At 54.8% G+C, this 17,858-nt stretch overlaps 2 protein-coding genes across 3 annotated transcripts in view; both read right to left on the reverse strand.

Moving 5' to 3' along the window:
- Window positions 1–4,660: 4,660 nt before the first annotated feature.
- SLA2 (Src-like-adaptor 2) lies at window positions 4,661–6,987 on the reverse strand. Its single transcript, XM_009886322.1, has 7 exons — window positions 6,894–6,987; window positions 6,691–6,784; window positions 6,473–6,559; window positions 6,062–6,165; window positions 5,204–5,353; window positions 4,907–5,033; window positions 4,661–4,802 (listed from the first exon to the last, which is right to left on the reverse strand). Exons 1-7 carry the CDS (start codon window positions 6,985–6,987, stop codon window positions 4,661–4,663), a joined length of 798 nt encoding a protein of 265 aa, XP_009884624.1.
- A 5,476-nt stretch (window positions 6,988–12,463) lies between these two features.
- The window catches only part of NDRG3 (NDRG family member 3), a 33,634-nt gene continuing 28,239 nt past the window's right edge, over window positions 12,464–17,858 (reverse strand). For both annotated transcript variants that reach the window (XM_009886324.1, XM_009886323.1), the window contains 5 exons: window positions 17,684–17,735; window positions 16,194–16,241; window positions 15,495–15,530; window positions 15,351–15,402; window positions 12,464–12,962 (listed from right to left, as the gene is read on the reverse strand). In XM_009886324.1, coding sequence (XP_009884626.1) covers window positions 12,784–12,962; window positions 15,351–15,402; window positions 15,495–15,530; window positions 16,194–16,241; window positions 17,684–17,735 — 367 coding nt within the window. In that variant the 3' untranslated portion in view covers window positions 12,464–12,783. The remainder of the gene's footprint in view (window positions 12,963–15,350; window positions 15,403–15,494; window positions 15,531–16,193; window positions 16,242–17,683; window positions 17,736–17,858) is intronic.

Below are 17,858 nucleotides of genomic sequence, written 5' to 3' on the forward strand. Positions count from 1 at the left end.
ATGTATTTGTTGTTTGTTGAAAATTGTTTTAGTGAGAAGCTTGTACATTTTATTCCCAAATCCTAATTTATGTAATATATTAGCACCTAGTATATGAAATCTGACCCTAATTTTTGTGCCTATTTCAACGAACAGCCTGCTGAGCACGTGGCAGCGTCGATGAGAGAGGGGAAGCTGGCTCATCCCTCCCGTCACAAAGGACTTGAGTGTTGTGGGTCGGAAGCTGCTGTAACCAGAACAGCACAGCACTGTAGCACCTGGAAGCATGTGTATGTGGCGAGTGTGAAGCCAGGCTGCTTATTGCAGGAGCGCAGGCACCTGAAGGCATAGCTTCCCTGCAGGGTTCCCAAGGCCAGGTGGATTAGGCCAAGTGCTGTCAGCTGTACAGTGCAAACAACATAGAGAAAAATATGTAATTTCTATAGCATTTTTAGGTGGAAATGTGTTTTGCTCACATGGCAGCAGGCCAGCAGTTGAGTTTCAGGTAGGTTTGGGAGGGTTGAGCTAGAAGGGAACACCACGTGGGTGCTGCACCCGTGAAGTTCTGAGAGCTGCTGTCGTCTGCTGGGCAGCAGCAGCAGCTCGGTGTAGAAGCTGCGTGTTTGCTGTGTGAGAGAGTGCTGCTTTAGCACTAACGCCACAGCAGGAGCTTTTGATGTATTTGAACAACCCACGCAGAGAAAATGCATAGGCACGGGGAGGGGAGAGGCTGGGAAGTGCTGGAGAGAAAGCGCACCTGGCACAGGCTGTGCCTGAGGGCAGGGCAGGCGTCCAGGGGCCTTCAGGTGCATTTCTGGTTCCAACTCTTCCCTGCTCAATTTCCCCAGCAGGAGGAAAATAAGTTTATTCCCTTGTCCTAACAAATTTGCCTTCCTAATTTTGTTCTCAAAACAAGTTTCCCATAAAAGTCCTGGATTTTAAGCCTAGAGGGTGCAGCGCTCTGATGGAGCCTGGCTTGTGAAGCCTGGGGAAACCTCTCCAGGCATGTGTTTCATGGTTCAATCAAATCACGTACGTCTTTGCTGATCGCTTAAATGTCAAAATGAGGTTTTGAAGATGTGATCTGAATTCGAAGTCATTCCATGAAATGGGTGCTGTGGCTAGCTGTGTTTCTGGGAATGTGTGCCCTCTCTCTCTCTTTTTTTTTTTTTTTTTTTTTTTTTTTAAGACTTGCTTGATCTTAAGAGTCTTGTAGGGGTGGACTCGCACCAGGGGACAGTTGCCAATTCATCTGTCAGCCTTTGTGTGGGTACATTCACCTTGAACTCATAAGAAATCTGACACAACCATTCTAATATTCTTACTGTTATTTGAAGAAAGTATCATCTCTTCTAATTACATGATCTACTGTTGATATTGTCCAGACCACGGATCTCCTTCATGCTCATCTTGATGCTAGAGTACCATCCCTGCTGCTGCAGTGCTGGTATTTTGTCACACCGTGAAAGTGTTCGTGACTGGTACTTGGGCTGGTTTTTCCAGTGCTGTTGCTCAGCAGCTCAAACTGTTACAGTTGTTCTGAAGAGTATTTTGTATCTTTGTACTAATCCTTCAGTATTTGCATAACAACTCTCTTGCGAAGGGGAAAAAATCACGTCTGGTTAATACCTGCCACAGCTAACCAGAAAAAGTCCATGTTCAAAGAGGCGGGTAGTTAAAAACAGAAAATACCAGTTTTTTTCCTATGAGAACACACATGTGGACAGCAGAACAACAAAACAACAAAAAGGCTGGAATTTACCATGTTCTGCCTGCAGGGTGTTTCTGCTGGTGGTGTTTGTGTACCATAGAGGTGTTCGGTCAGTAAAGGCTCAATGATGCCAGTCTTAGTTTAACACTCCACACCAAGTTTGTAAGGATGGCGTGGGCCCCGTTTCCAGTCATTTAGGGATGTTGGGTGCATTGGGCTCAGGAGGAGTTGTGTGCACCTCCTGAACTTTCAGACTCTGGTGGTTTTAGGTTATGCAGATTGGGTATCTACACTGTTGCAAGGAACACCAAGGGAAGGACTGGCCAATGAAGTGGTGGGTTTCCATCCGTACCCTCATGTGTCAGTTGGAGTAATGGTTTGCTGAATGCCACACTGAATCTAGGCTCCAGCAACACCTATGTCCTTTGAACAGAGGTCCAAAGCTACTGTAGATACTTTGGCTATTTTGCAGCTTCTCTAAAGAAGTCCCTTTGATCCCTGCCAATGCTAGGTGGCTGCTCTTGTGAAAGAGGTGCTCACACACCAGGTGGGCAGAGCACAGGCAAGGTTGCACATCTGGATGTCACTAAGTACCTGTCACTTCAGAGGAGGTCAGTGACAAAGCTCTCAGAGGTCAGTGCTGTCCACAGTATGGCTGATCTGGCCAAAGTGCCCATGGCTCTGCAAGCTCAGTGTGCCTTCAATGCACAGCGGAGAGCACCTGAGAAGCTCCTCTTCCCACGAGCATCCTGGGCACTGAGCGCACCTCTGGTGAGGACAGCCAGCAGCCCTTGTCCTCGCTGAGTCTCCATGGCCACCCACCCTTGGGTGGCTGAGGCAGCTAGGAGCTCCTCTGGTGCCGGTGGGTCTCCTCAGGGCTTATTCTGTCCCTTCACAGCCTTCAGCATCCCAGTGCAGCGGCCCTGCAGCCCCTTGCCTCTGCCCTCCCCAGCCTGGGGCAAGAGCTGCTGCTGGGAGGAGATGCTGGGACCTGCTCTCTGCCTCTTCCACTCCTTAAAGACCTGTTTTGGCATCTGGCTTTGTGCTGGTGATGTTCACGGTGGTTCAGCATGGGGAAGCACCGTGGGATCCCCCAGCAGCAGCCGCTGGTCTGGGGGTCTCTGAAGATGTTCCCCAGCACGAGCGAAGTGTGGGGCGGCTGTGGGGCTGGGAAGGAGGAGGGCTCGGCCAGCTCAGGCGCTGCCAGCGTTGGGGAAGGATTCGCATAGGCTTTCCTACCAGGTATTTCCTGTCTTCCCAGTCGCTACCATACAAGCATCAGAGAAGCAGTTTCTTGAGTGTGGCTGCCTCCAAGTCTGAGGTAGAACCATCACTGGTGTAAAAGCATCCAACAAGCTGGGTCCAGGTTGGAGGCGGAGGAAGGAGGCGCGAGGGCTGTCACACCCTCCCCTTCATTCACACAGTGTGCGTTGGTGGCAAAACTAGAGGAAGCAAAACCCTCTGGGCTGCCCCGGGGGTGAGAGCAGCCAGCTCAGCTGGCTGTGGGGCAAGGTCAAGGTGAGGGACAATCCCTGACCTGAAAAGACATCGGGGCTCAAGGCTGGTGGCTGAGCAGGTGTGTAAGGCTCTGGGCTGCTGCGTGGAAGGGAATGAGAACACGACAGTGGGTTTGCAAAAGCAAGCTCGTCAGACATGGACATGAAGAGGAGGTTGGAGCGTGTCAGAGGCAGGAACCCTGCAGCTGCGGGGGCTCCTGCTGCACCAGCTTCTGGGCGTGAGGAAAGGAAGGAAGGGATGTCAGCAAGCAGCAAAATTGCTTCTGCAGTGGTTCTCACCACAGAGGAAGCCTTGGGCCGTTTACCCAGGCTGTGTTTTGCTGATAAGGGGGCTGTTCAAAGCAAAGGCTCAGGTGTGTTGCTGTTCTGAGGCACTTCTGCTGCTTTTAAGGCCCCCTCTTGCCCAGAAGCATAGCTTAGATCAGGGTTGGACACGAGTAGTTGCATTCTGCCTTTTTGGATCATCTAGTCCTGGCATGGACCCATTTCTTTCCCCATTGCTCCTAAAACAGCAGTTGTGATGTTAAACTTTTCTAAACCTCCAGGGCTTGTTAATTTGCCCTAAGTGAGTTGGCCGAGGACCAGACATGACCTGTGGCCATCGGCTCATCCCAGGTCAGGGAAAGCCATCGGCAGGGCCAGGGGCAATGGCTGTGTGTGGAATGATTACTAAAAATGATCGCTAATACAGCATTGGTCACACGTTAAGGAAAGGTAAGGAGCGAACCCCCCCCAGGCTGCGGCAGAGAGAAACCTGCCCTGTGGTTATAGCTGGCAGTTCACAATTTATTCACAAACCCTCAACTGTGAATGAGATGTTCTTTAATTAAGACACTATAAATGGTTATTGCCGTGTGTCCAGCAGGATACTGTTTTATGGACCTTAAATCCAGTACAATCCATGTGTTGAAAGGTTTAAAGATCAGCTACTTTGAGTGCAGTAAGAGGCTGGTTTCCTCCTGGCCTCTGCTCTGCCGGTCCCGACGAGCAGAGGGGCGAGTTATGGGCGGGTGAGAGCCCTGTCCTGCACAGCCACCCCACCCCAAAAAAGTTTGTGCATCAACTTGAGGGGTCTGGTGGGGTCGGGGTGTTCCCTCATCTGGGCCAGGCTTTGGCTCGTTGGGCCTTTGCATCCCCTTTCCCTGCTGCCGTGGGGACATAGTGGGGCAGGCAGGGCACCTTCTGTGTGCAGCCTCTGCCTTCTCCTCCCGTGGGTGCTGGGTGATGTTTGGGGTGCTCAAAGCACCCGCCTCTGGGGAGGATGGGCCCTGGGGCAGCCCCTTCCTCCAGCATCGGTGCCCGCTGTCCCCACCTTGGTCTCAGCTGGCCCGTGTCCAGGCCAACAGCCCCGGGGCGCACGGCTCCCGCAGCACCTTTGTGGCTGAAACCAGGAGAACGCTGTAACAAGGGCCGGGTGTCCGCTGTGGGGCTGTGGCCAAATGGGGGCCTGCCCTCAGCTGCTCTTCGCCCCCTTCCCCGCAGGCCCGGGGGCGGCTGTCTCCGTCAGGAGGAGGTAGGAGCTGATGGCTTCCCTCAGGCCCAGGCTGATGGGAGAGTCCTCTGGTGGGGACGCGGCCTCTGAGAACAGGAGGGAGCTGTGGGAGGGCGGATGGGACAGTCAGTGGGCAGCCCCCAGGCCCCCTGAGGGTCTGGCAGGGGCGGTGGGGGGAGTCCCAGACCCTTCCCCGGCCATCCCTACCTGTCGATCTTGTCCCAGTTGAGTGATGGCTTCTTCACGACATCAGGCATGGCAGGGACTGGGGCCACCCTCGCCCCTTCCATGGAGCAGGGCTCCCTGAGGGGGCAGCACAGCCCCTCTCCGAACTCTAGGCAGGGAGCCAGCAGCGTCAGCAGGGAGCCCCCCACCTGCACCCCAACCCTGGGGGCAGCTGGGCAAGTGGGGGACCAGCTGCCACCTTTCCCCACTCCCTCCCTGCAGGGTGCAGAGCATCCCCCCGCCCAGACTGGGGGTGCTGGGGGGCTGGTGGGACGTTACCAGAGTAGTGGTCCACCAGGTCATGCAGGCTGGGGAAGGTGAGGCGGGGGGAGATGTAGAGCCAGCCGTTCTCCAGGTGGTGGATGCGGTAGTGTGTCACTGAGTCCCATGAGGCACGCTCGCTGTGGCGCACTGACAGTGAGTAGCAGCCTGCCAGGGTGAGGGGCAGGTGGCTGGGCTGCCATGGCACTCACCCGCTCAGCCCCACTGCCCCGTGCTCTCCCACATCGGGGATTTTATCGCCCCATGGGAGTGGCCAGCAGCACCTGTCTCCCCACAGGGCTGTGCAGCCGCAAGCATCCCCGTGCCAGCCCCATGCCATGAGCACCTCCAAACTGGGGACTGTGGAAGTGCTGGGACATGGGATGAGCCCAGGTAGTGCCTGCCATGTCCCACGTGCCCTCAGCATAGGGTGCTGTGGCTCTGTGCCTGAGTCTCCAATTTTGAGTGCTGTGCAGGGATGAGACAGCCCCAGCCCCATGGCCCCTCAGTGCCCAGGCCACCACAGGGCCATGCAGCACCGTGCCGGTGCATCAGCCGTGCACACTGGGGCACCCAGTGGTGTTGCCTCGGCACATCATCAGGATGGGGGCCCCGTTTCATTTCAGAGGCTGAACCTTTTTACATCTCTGCTTAACCAAAAGCTGCAGGAAGCCTGCTGGTGTTTTTTTCTTTTGGGGCCCCAAGATAGAGGCTCAGCACGCAGCAGGGAGCAGTGGCACCAGGAAACCACTGCTCAGGGCGGGCTGTTGCCACCAGGTGCGAGCGATGAAGGACCAGCCCCACTGAGGCCCCACTCGGCACCCCAGTGGGGATGGCTGGGAGGGGGTACAGGAGATGGGGCCCGAGGGCTCTCACCTTGCCTGGTCTGGCTCTCCCTTATCAGGAAGGACCCGCTGCGGTTGCCTGGCTGGAGCAGCAGCTCCTCCGCTTTCTGCCGGCTGATGCCCTCGTACAACCACCTGTGCAGGCAGCCGGCGCTGGGTGAGCACTCTCCGGGCTGCACAGGGAGACCCAGCACCCCAGGGTCTGTCCTGCCCCAGCCGGGGCAGAGGGGACAGCTCGGGGTGCAGCAGCACATGTCCTGGGGACACCCCAGCATGCTGCACTGCCTCCCCGAGCTCCAGTGCTGCTCCATGGCCCAGGGAGAGAAATGGGGCAGGATGCCCCAGCATGGTGGCTGGAGTTTGGCCTCGGGGCTGGCCTGGCTCTGTGGTGGGGCCATGTCCTCTTGGCCCCACCCTGGGACAGACCCTTCCCAGCATTTACCTGTGCCTGACCTTGGCCACGCAGCTGCTGGGGACATGACACTCCTTGCCAGACACCTCAGACACCACCAGCCACCACTCCCCATCCCTGCAGGGAAGGGGGAGAAATCATCCTGAGGGGCCGAGGCTGCCGGGCACAGGGAGGAGACCCCCAGGATGGGTGCCGCCATCATGGCCCTGTGGGCTGCACAGGGGTGCCCGTCCTGTGCGGGGACTTACTCAGAGAGTACGCGGAGCTGCTCCCCCATCCTCAGGACAACGGCTGCCCCCGTGCCAGAGGGGAAGTCGCAGAGGGCCAAGAAGCTGCTGGGGGCTGAGGGGAATGTGAGCTGGCTCAGAGCTCCCCCAGCACCAGCCAGCACCAGCTGGGGCAGAAGGATGCGCACACCAGGGGCTGATGGCCAAGCTGGCAGCTGCCAGGCACTTACCTGCCTGTGTAGGCAGCGGGGGCTGCATGGAGTCAGCAACCCCTGGCAGGATGCTGAGCGGCTTCTCCCGGCTGGGCAGGCTCCCCATCCCTGGGGTTCAGCGGGGGCCTTTGGCCCCTGGCCTCAGCTGCCAGCTGGGAGGGAAGGAGACGCTCATGCCTGGTGCCAGCAGCACCATGGGCCCAGGGCAGGGGAACTGGTCCCCTGTGGAGCCCCGAGCCCTGTGGCATGGCCGTGTTGGGATGCAGGCCCATGGGTCACAGGGCAGGGCATTGCTACCGGCTGATGCTGGCATGGTGGCTCCCCAGAAAGTCAAGGCCAGGGCAGGGCTCTGGGCTGGGGCTGAGCCTGGCAGCAGCTCCCCAGGGAGCTCTCTGAGGAAACTACCTCCTGACTCCGGAGGGCATATGGGGACTTGCAGCCCCAGCTGGGGTGACCTGGGGGTCCTCCCTGGATGGGGCAGCCACATCCCCATGGTTGCCCCATGTCCCTGGCTATGCTCAGTGCTGCCAGCCCACCCCAGTCCAGTGTCCCCTGGTGTGTGGGCCACCCTGTCCCAATGCCCCAAGCTGCTGGTCCCCACGGGGAGCTCAGTGGCTACGGGGATACCCCTCTGCCTGTTTCGGTTCATCAGCCTTGGAGACATGCAGCCAAAGCTGTGCGTGACCCACACCCACCCCTGGCTGAGCTCTCCCCCTGCTCCCCAGCCAGCTGCTGCCCTCAGCAGGGTCGAACCCCACTCACCTGCCTCTCGCTGCTTTCACCACTGTGCGGGAGCCATCCAGGCAGATAACAGCTGGGCTCTGCCCTGTGGGGTGCTCCTCCAGCACGGTGGGTCCTCAGGGCACCCAGGCTGCAGGGGTCCCTCTGGCGCAGGGAGTCTTCCTCGTGCAGGGCAACCCCTCACAAGACCCGCTTGGTTCGCCCCCGTCCCTCTGCTCTAGAGCTGGGTGTTTTCAGGTGCTGGAGCTGGGGCTGCTCCCGGCAGTGCTGCCGGCGAGGGGTGCGAGGCCGGAGCTGGGGCTGTGGGCTGCCACTGCTTCCTGTGACGTTCCCCTGCACCAGAGTGGGGTTTTCTCTTTTTCACTCAGCCAACAGGTTGCTCAGCTGTGTCCCTCAGGGACCTCAGTATGGGGGACAAGGCCTATGAAAATCCCTGGGGGCACTCAAGGTGTTATGGTCATCACATAGGATTTGGGGGTGAGAAAGAGGGAGGGAAGGGTGGCCCGTGCACAGGAGCAGAGCTGGCTGCAGGACTCAGCGGTTGAGGCTGGACGAGCCCCGTCCCCAGCCAGGACAAGCCATGGGGGGGCGCAGGGTGCCTCCTCCATGCGATGGCCGCAGCAGCAGGGCCAAGCACGGCCCCCAGGACAGCGTGTGGTGCTGGGTGGGACACCGCATGGGTGTCCCCCGGCACAACACTGCTCCACACCCAGCATGGCCAAGCACAGCCCTGCCTGTGCCAGGCTGGGTTACGTCTGGGGCAGCCCCACATCGGGCCCATCCCCAGCCTCACCCAAGCCCCTTCCAGCACCGGCCCCGCTGCTGCCCCCTCCCCGCCTCGAGGAAAGCCCTTGGGGTTTGCTCCCGGCAACTTTTGTGCCGCCATCCTGGGGTGGCACCAGCCATGCCGTGCTGGCTGGGCCGCCATGGCTGCTCGGCCACGCTGCTGCGGCTGAACATCCTGCTACTGTTTACACTGTGCGCTTGAAACTTTCTGGTCACTTGAAAACCACCATGACGGTGTGAAGTCATGGTGCTTACAAAAGCAGCTGCCCACTGGGGCTGTGTGCGGCTGTTGGGGTTCAGGGCCCCACGAGCCTGCTCTGAGCTCGGACGCTGCTGGCTTGAAAGGGTTCATTATATTTGGGAGACGATTCATTTGCTCCTGGAACTGGTGTTGAAGCCCCACTGGGGTCCCCGCGGATGTGGGGTGCCATGACCTGTCCCAAATGTGGCTCAGCTCTCCCCAGCCCAGCACTGCGCTGCCCAGCACCGTCCTGGGTTTGCGCTGAGAATAAAATGGGACCCCAGTTGTCATTCGCCCCCCCACACACCTGGACAGTGGGGCTGGGCAAAGGGGCTTTGTCTTAACGCATGGGTGGGAATGTGGCACACAAGGCCATGGGTTCCTCTGGCCACAAGATGCTCCCAGGAGCCATGCCTACCCCCCGCCAGGCAGCCCCATGCCATGAGCGGGCAGGGGCAGCAGTGACACCAATGGAGAGGGACAAGGCTCCAAGCAAAGCAAGCCACAGCACCCATCCCAGCAGGGTGTTTCAGGCGTTAAGATCAAATAATGGATGTTTTGGGGGGAAGGGCCCTGAGGGCCCCAGTCCTGCTCCCTCATCAATGCGTGACTGACACGAGCTACCCAGCTGTGGCTCCGTCCTGAAAATCTCCAAGGCTGCACATCCTTCCCCATCTTTCATCCCACCCTGCTGGCTTAAAAAGGGGGAAAGATCCCAGTATCAGTTCTGAGCCTCCCAAACCACAATGTTTGGCTGTTAGTCCTCACAGCATCATCTGGCACGGCCAAGAAAAGTTTGGGTCCATCAGCTTTCACCAAGGAGCATGTCCAGTTGTGAGTGCGCAGCCACGGCTGCAGCTGGGCCACAGCGCTGGGTCAGCAGAGCGAAGCTGCTGTCTCGCAAGGACTGTGGTTTTCTGGGTGACGTACAGCACCTTCCAGCACAAGTGGCACCGCAGCCAAGCAGCTGCCTGGCAGAAACTTCAGCCCATGGCTGTGAGAATGTTTTTCCATCGGTGACCCCAGAGAAACCTTCAGCAGAACTGAGCTCCTCGAGGACAGAGTCTAACCTCCATGCTGCCCCTCGAGGTGTGGAAATGCACAGCCGTGTCCCCCCAGCCAGTGGGTGTCCAGCTCCCACCCCAGCAGCCAGCGGGGCCAGCGTGGTGGGGTTTGGGGATCCCAGCCCAGGTAAGCCTGGCCCGAGCTCAAGCTCTGTTCCTGTATTTGGTTGGCATTGCTCTTGCCACCCAAAGAAACATTTTGCCCTTTTTAAAACTCATTTCTCAACTTGTATTTAGCTTTGATTTTTGTATTTTTACCAGGAAAAGCACTTGCTTATGTGAAAATAAATTCACTTTTTCCAGTTATGCTTGGGGTAATAAAATGTATGACAACCCTCACTACAAATCCTGCCTTGCTTACACCTATGAACCACCATGGCAACAAAATTCTCTTCTTCATCACCCTTCTTCCAAATTGCTAAAAAATCTCATCTATTCACTCTCCTGGGTTCCTTGTGCATGGGCAGCCTGTAGCTCTGAGCTCTCCTGCTCCACATCATCATGAACAGCACTGGGTGAGCTCGCACCCTCCCCTGCTGTGGTATTATTTCCTCTAACTCATTTCATTGTCATTTTAATATTGTGTTTGCCTTTCCTTTGGTCTGTTGCTGTATTTTCATAAGGGAACTTGAGGAAGAACCGTTTCTCAGCGTAGTTAACTGACATTAAATCACAGCGCCGCACGTACATCAGCTCTCCTGTGTATGTGGCTTTGCATCCGGCACTTGCATTTAGCAGCGATGGGGTACCTGGTGGCCCCGGGTCTTTGAAACTCTCCTATCTTCTGCAGACTCAAACCTATATTTTTGTTCGTTTAATCACTTTGTCACTTCACTACTTGCTCATCAATACAATGGGCCAGTTGCTCCCATTTCTCACCTTTCATTCAGTCTGCGATCCATGAAACCGCTTTGTCTATTTCCCGCACTTTGTCTATTTCCCCCCACAAAGGTCTTCGGACAGTCAAAGCCCGATGCTGCAGGAGTTCGCACCGTGGGCAGGACAGCAAGGCCGGGACTGATCTGTGACCAGAAGTTTAACCCCTCTTCAGTCCCCACGAGCCTTCTGTGAAAGTTAAGATGACAGACAGCTGAAACTTGAGAGCAAAAGCTGGATGTGAAAAGCAGAAGATGCAGAAACGGTTGAGTTAAACGACCGTCTGCTGTGCATTGCTCCACCTGCAGCGGGCTGCAGCGCAGGGGGCAGATGGGCAAACAGACCTCACACTGCCTTCCAAACTGCCCTCGGCCTCCGCGTGTCACGACAACAGCCCTGTCACAGGGTTTACAGGTTAACTTTGTGTCAGACCCATGAAACATGCCCGTGCAGAGTACTGCTCACCAGGGAAGGCAGCTCCTAGCGCTCGCCTGTGTTCGGAGGCAATTCTTGGCGGCAGTTCTCCCTTGTTTTGCAGCAAACCTGTCTTTTAGTCTCCACTCTGTCAAAGCTGGAAGTTTCTTTTTTGCATTTTTGCGGAAGCCAGCTCTGCAGTGCCTTTAGGCAGCCTCTCCCAGGGGACATGGGGACACCTGCCCCTGCTGCTCCTGCACAGCCGCAAGGACACCTCTCGCAGGAGGTGGGCAGTGCTTCCCCTTCCACGGGGAAGAGTTCGCCTCTCACTGCAGGAGACACCAAAACTGACAAAACCAGCAGGGGTGTCGGGTTGAGCCAAGAGACACGACACGAGCACACAGGGTAACAATGAAACTCAGTTATAGCTTTATTTAATAACTGGTACAAAGTCCCCCTCAGGCAGAGCCTCCCAGTCCCATTCCCTACCTGAAATGGAGCAGAACATGAGCGTGACCCTTGGAGGAGCTGGCTCCCAGTGGGTCAGGACTGCTCAACAGTTAAGAAAGAATGTTTTGCTCACCTATTGAGACCTGTAGCAGCCTGACCACTCATCCCTTTTCTCCCATTAACAGCGAGACCCTGGCACGCAGCAGGCATTTGCCTCCTGCCCTCTGTGACCCGGCCAGACGTAAAAGGGCAGCAGAATTGTGAATTCCACGAAGACAGTAAAGACTACCTGCACAGAGGTATTCACTGCTTGCACTTCTGACCTGACTCACACGGATGTGCATCTGCTGGCCGTCATTTACATTCACTGGTATTTCCTGAGCCTCAGTTAATACCCTGTGCAGACACCCTGCCTGGGGCGGGCAGCAGCGGGAAGCAGAGCTGGCAGTGCAGGAGATTTCTGGATCCCCAGACAAGGGACACTGCTGCCCATTTCACAACCTACTCGATGTTAAAGATTCCCCTGTGCCAGGGTAGAATAGTGACTAGGTGTTAACTGCGCCTGGCCCTTCTGCAGGAGTCAGCTAAGGTGGTCTGGAAGCCAGGGCTGCTGCCATTTAATATCCCTTGTACTCAGTTAATAGTGCACCTCAGTTAGTGTAAATTTACTTGTTAATTGCTTTGCCCTTTCAGGAGGCTCAGGTAAGAAATCACTCTGCTCCTTCTTAACACACATACAGAGATGAGACCAAGACAGTATTTCTGACCATTTGTTTTCCCCGTGGCTGCCTGGCATGCCAAGAGTCCTGGGAACACAAAGACCTTCTGGTGGGTTCTGTGCTCCAGGCACAGCTCTGCCAAAGAGCATCGCCTGCTCCAGCGCCCGGAGTTTCACATCGTCATGGTCTTGCTTTCCCACGTCCCATAGATGCCATAACTACTGCACCACAAGGGTCCTTTAGCAGAAGCACAACTAGAAAGCAATTCTAAACCTCACAAAGCCACAGAAATTATATTTAAATGAACAGGGGAGACAACAGCTGTCATCTGGATTGATATACAGCACAGAAAGGAGATGGTATCAGCATGTACAGTAACGTGACTTACTAAGACCGAGGAATGCTAACAAGAGTTAAAGAGGCTCTGATGCCAAGGGCATACAGAAAGGACCAAAGTAATGCCAAGTACAGACTACCAAGGAGGTGGTAGCTCAGATGGACATGCACAAGTTAGAGAGAACAGTTAATGCCATGTTGGATGAAATGCTAGATTCTGAGTGGGTTCGGTGGGGGCGAGTGGAGTTGTCTGAATCCAGAAGAGGGGCTCCTGCCTAACAGGATACTTCCATGGTTTGAGGTGCATCCTGGAGGTCAATTCCTTCTGGGGTTCCAGCACTTCCTTCACCATGGTTGCTAGTATGAGACCGGCTGCGGACACTCTCGCCAGAGCCCACGCTAGAGGAGGAGTGAGTACGGGAGCGCATCAGCCTGGTCATACTAGCTGCTGGCACTGCAAGAAAGAACAAGTGTGGGACTTAGACAAGGAGGAAGTTCCTAGAGCAGGTATCACAGTCACTCAGATATGTGCCACTGGGTGAGCACAAGAAGAGCTATACCCAGAGAGGAAGAAAACTCACTCTTCACCGCCAAAATTAAGTCTTTGCACATCTAAAGCAAGATGTTTAAGGCCCAATTTCAAAAGGTCCAAGGTGAGCAAATGCCAGAAGTGTAACTGATCATTTGCAAGTGCAGTCACGGGGAGTGTCTGTGCAAACCAAGGCAGCTGCTGTACAGATGACCTTTTGAAAGTCAGTCTCGTCACTCTAGAAAACCACAGAGCTGAAGTCATGCAACAATCAACAAAATACAAATGAAAGGTGAAAAACCATAGCATACATGTTGTACAATGGATCAGCCTAGCCCGCAGCAGGCCAGCATGCCGAGACACAGCAATGCACCCGAAGAATCATTCAACTCAGTACACAGAGTGGGGCCGAGGCAGATGCACAGTTGAAGGTACCTGACTCAGTGCTTAGGTGGCTGAGCTGCACATAGGGGACTGGAAACAACATGAGACAAGGAAAGGGATGAATACAGGAAAGAGCCAATTAGTTGTGGTGTGTGACCAGCAGCACGGCTCCTGGGATCCCCAGCTACTTTCCCTTCCACTCCCAGCTCACACACTGCAGTGAAACCTCCCAATATTTGTTAAAAAAGCTGCTAACGAGCATCTCAGGGAGATGCCAAGCTGACTCAAAAATCCATCAGGGCCAGATCTCATCAATGCCTTTAGCTGGAAATTGCAATGTACCTGGTGACCCTACCTTCCCACCGGACACACCACAACTGCTCAACAGCCACGTCACTTTCCTATGTTGGGGAAACTGGGGTATATTCCGTAACTCCAGATACGGAACAGAAATTCCCATCTTTTCTTGAGTTGACAGTGTCAGATTTCTGCTACGAGCCACCTACAAGGCACTACCTTCCACCTGCGGTGTCAGCGTGAGCAGGTCCAACTGTTTTAGCCAATGTGCGGAAGGCACAAGAATAGCTGTTGAGGAACTGGCTTGTGCATTTTTAGTAATGGCAAGCTTCTATGATTTGCTTCTTTTCTTTTCCCCAAGAGAGGAGGCCTTGCTGGCCAAGATAAGCAGTGCCAACACAGTCTTGTCCACCAAAGTTGGGAAAACCATTTTCGGACTAGCTACTAATTCTGGAAACAGAAAATTACCCTCTGTCCTTCCCCAGTGCTGTGCATCCTATTTGCATGAGATTTGACCCAAAAGGAGCTGCTGAAGTCCTTCCTCTGATGACGGCACTCGCTGAATTTACTAACACCAGGAACACAAGAGATATGGACATTGAAATGCTCTCAGGCTGTGAGGCTGAGGGAGCCTTCTCATGTGGCACCCTCCTCTGCAGGACCAGGCTCCTCTGGCCAGCCTTGGAGAACATGATTGTCCAACTATGTTCATGTCAACTACACACAGCTCTAAGGGAAAGGACAGCTTCTTCTAAGCCCTAACACCCATAAGCTGGCAAAGAACTTCTGGCCTTGTGGAGACCATTGGGAGTGTAACAGCTGCCATGATGGCCATGCTGAGTGGTCAACCAGCCACGTGAACCAACCCCTCCTGTAATTCCAGCTTTTGAAGGTTCATCATCCACAGAAGTGAACTCCTAGCCCTGGCCCCTGGCAGGCAAGACAGAGCTGTGCCAAGATGCCTGCAATGGAGACAGAGTTGCTTTAGCGCACTGAGAAGCCCTTCTCCTGAAGTCCCCCAGTCTCTGGAGTACCAGGGCAGGGGAGCTGAGCAGCTCTCAGCCTGACACACTGAGACAATGTCTTCTGCCTCCAAACACAAGGAGAAAGCCATACAGCAGGGCATGCACTGGATCAAAGCACACGTCCTTCTGGGCTCCCTGGGTGTCTCAGAAGTCACTCAGCACTCTGCTCTGCTCTTAGAGGGTTTCATTCTGAGATATTGCTTACCCCTGGTGAGAGTCTGAAAGAAAGAGGTATGTCCGAGGAGAAAAGACATACCTTCTCCTCCAGAGAAGGTATGCACAGAAGATTTCAGAAGATCTACCGTTCTCAGAAGCACACTTTTCTGGACTGGCACAAAGACGAACTTACAAGGTTTTACCGACACCAGCAACCAAAAAGGGGTCACCACTCCAGCTGCAGTGTGGATTAAACATGTGTCAGGGAACAACACTGGTTTGCTAAGGCTTGTTGGCACACTGGTTGACTTTCCAGCGTGGATGGATCTCCTGGCAACCACACTAACTCACGGGTGGGGACACAGATGCCAATGGGCTCAGATGGACCAGAAAGGCTGAGTTCCCTTCACAACAACCCCGCTCCAAACCAGAAAACTGTGTTTCCACTTACTGTAGCCCATTCCCTGCACAAAGTACTTGAAGGCTTCGGTCAGCTTGCCAGGCTGTGGAAACAGAAAGTGTGGCTTTAGTGCGAGCAGAGCAAGGGGCTCTGTACAACCCAAATGCCAAGGGAGAGCTGGGAGGCATTTCTCACCTGAACCACCTGGGGCAGGCCCCCGCAGTCGGCCATCTGCAACAGGAAACAAAAGGGAGGTTGAACCGTCCTTCCCACCCCAGGAGGATGACCCCAGAACCATGTGAGCACTGCCAACCCCACCGGGGCTGATGGCACCAAGCTGCACTGCTACATGAGGCACACTGCTACCATCCTGTCTCTAAAGCTGAAGCAAGGCCTGGTGACACGTCTTCTGGGAGCCTGTTGCTGAAGGAACCCAGCACCTCGGAGGCTGCATTACCAAGTGACCTCAGGCCATACTCTAGAAGCCCAGGAGTCTCAGCTCCTCCTGCCATTCTTCCCAAATCTGTGACTTTGCAGTTGTCTGGCACACTGCGGAGCCGCAGGTGGGGATGGGAAGGACTGATATAGAGCTAGAAAAAGTGACGTTGCTGCTGGCTGAGAGCAGGGTGGAGGCTGGGCACCTCTGCTAACTCTCAGCAGGTCTTCCTGTCTGGTTGATGATAACAGAGAAGTAGCCATAAAGCAGGATTCCGTGACCCCCTGACAAACTCTTCTCTCCCAAGTCTGGCTCCACTCAGGAGAGAACACAGCCCCGGATGACTCTGCACAAACTTCTTAAAGCTAAATGTGTGGAAGGGAAAAACCTAAGTGGAGCTGCCCTCAGCAAAAATAACATCTTTGTGCAGGCTGAAATGGTTCTAGACTGCCACTCACCTTCAAAAGGGTAGTTTTGGTTGGGTCAAGACGTGAATTGCATTCAACCTAAAATAAAAGGAGGAAAGAGAGACATGATAACACACAAAAAAACTTGAAGAGTCAAATGTAAAATGTGGGGCAGCTGCACCAGACGCAGTGGCTGTTTTCAGCAATGGGAGCTTCTCTGGGGCCAAGGACCGAGCACAAGAGCAGAGAGCACATAGGAAGAGAACAGTGAATGAAAGATGCAGAGAGGAAAGGCAGGTATTCCCATCCAAGGGGACCTTGTGGTTACAGAATATCATTGTTCTGAGAGATGGGGTCATGACTTCGAGGGAAATCATCCCCTGGTTTTGGGGATGCACCGTGAAACCCTGGAGCACCTTCAGGGCTCTGACAGCAACACTGGGAGGAAAGGAGACTTCTGTGCAGTGCAGCACGGAGGGAGATCACTCCATTCCCTGGCCAGACAAGGAGGCCGCAGCCACCTCTTCTCTGCAAGGCTGCTGCAAAAAGGGAATAGGTGGGGGCCCTATAGGAAAAGCCACCCAGCAGGGAAGATTGTCACGAGCTGGGAACCTGGGCAGCCAGATAGGTAAGCCAAGATCCAGAAGACCCTATCCTGTCCCCCAGCTGTGGGTGGGAAGTAATGAGAATCCTCAGAGATAGCATCCTCACAAAGTCAAAAGTTGGAGAATGTCTCAGCCTTCCAGGCCAAATAGACTGATGAAAAGGCAATAGGCCATGACCAGAAAATGCCCCACAGCAGTTCTCTATGCGCAGCTCCTAGGTCCAAGCTACCTCTTTGGGAGACTCCTACACTCTTCCACGGTTTCTGAAGACAACTGTTTTTGTTCACAAACCCCTGGTCTCCCCACAATCACTGGCTCAAGGGGAGGAGCAACATCCACCACAACCACACTGCACTGTACCATGCCCCATTTATAACCGTGCTGGGAGGGAAGTGGGTTTTAGGTGTCTGCAGAGAACAACAGGAAGGAGATGCTTCTAAGTGTTGCCTTCCCTGTGATGCACTGCTTTTGCAGTGCTCTGTGTGACTCCCCACCACAGGAATTGGAGTCACACTGCTTATTTTTAAACCCTGGGCAGCCTCAGCAAGAGAAGCCTCAACGGCAAGAGAACAGTAATTCATGACTTGAACTGAACTCCAGGCAGCAGCCTGGCCAGGCTCGGGGGAGGACGCAAGCTCCTGAAAGGGGTCCTCAGCATCACTTATTGAGCAAGATGCTTGGGCACAAGGACTCTTACTCAGATCCTGCCACCCTCACCTTAGAGCAGCCCTCAGGGCCAGTAAGTCTCCTGAGCCCTGGCTCTCCCACTGGTGGCTGACAGGTCTCAACAGCTGGGGGACTGGAAAAGAGCTTGGGACAAAGAGCCACTTTCTGCGACTAGTTCTGTGCAAGGTGAAAGCACTGCTGGGTGAGGCAGGTTTGCTAAGTGATTTGTGGGGCTGATGTCATGAGAGGAAAGAGTTCACCGATACGTACCACTGCTTCCACAGCAGGTGAGTTGTCGCCAACCACTAGCAAGGCAGGGCACCTAGTCAAAAGCCGAAAGAGAGATGTTACTCGCAGTGCATCTAAGGGATTTCTGAGAAGGCTGAGCTCTGTGAACCAACAGCCTCATGAAAGGTTAACAATGCTCAGCAAAATCTCTACCTGC

Source organism: Charadrius vociferus, unplaced genomic scaffold, assembly GCF_000708025.1.
Source record: "Charadrius vociferus isolate BGI_N301 unplaced genomic scaffold, ASM70802v2 scaffold225, whole genome shotgun sequence".
NCBI lineage: Eukaryota > Metazoa > Chordata > Aves > Charadriiformes > Charadriidae > Charadrius > Charadrius vociferus.

What these genes read in the sequence shown, in the direction of transcription:
- SLA2 (XM_009886322.1), bottom strand. Translation starts at nt 6,987, where the DNA reads ATGGGGAGCCTGCCCAGCCGGGAGAAGCCGCTCAGCATCCTGCCAGGG. An exon ending in GCCTACACAGGCAGGTAAGT is followed by an intron (nt 6,785 to 6,893) that starts GCCTGGCAGCTG and finishes CATTCCCCTCAG; the next exon opens with CCCCCAGCAGCTTCTTGGCC. An exon ending in CAGCTCCGCGTACTCTCTGA is followed by an intron (nt 6,560 to 6,690) that starts GTAAGTCCCCGC and finishes CCTTCCCTGCAG; the next exon opens with GGATGGGGAGTGGTGGCTGG.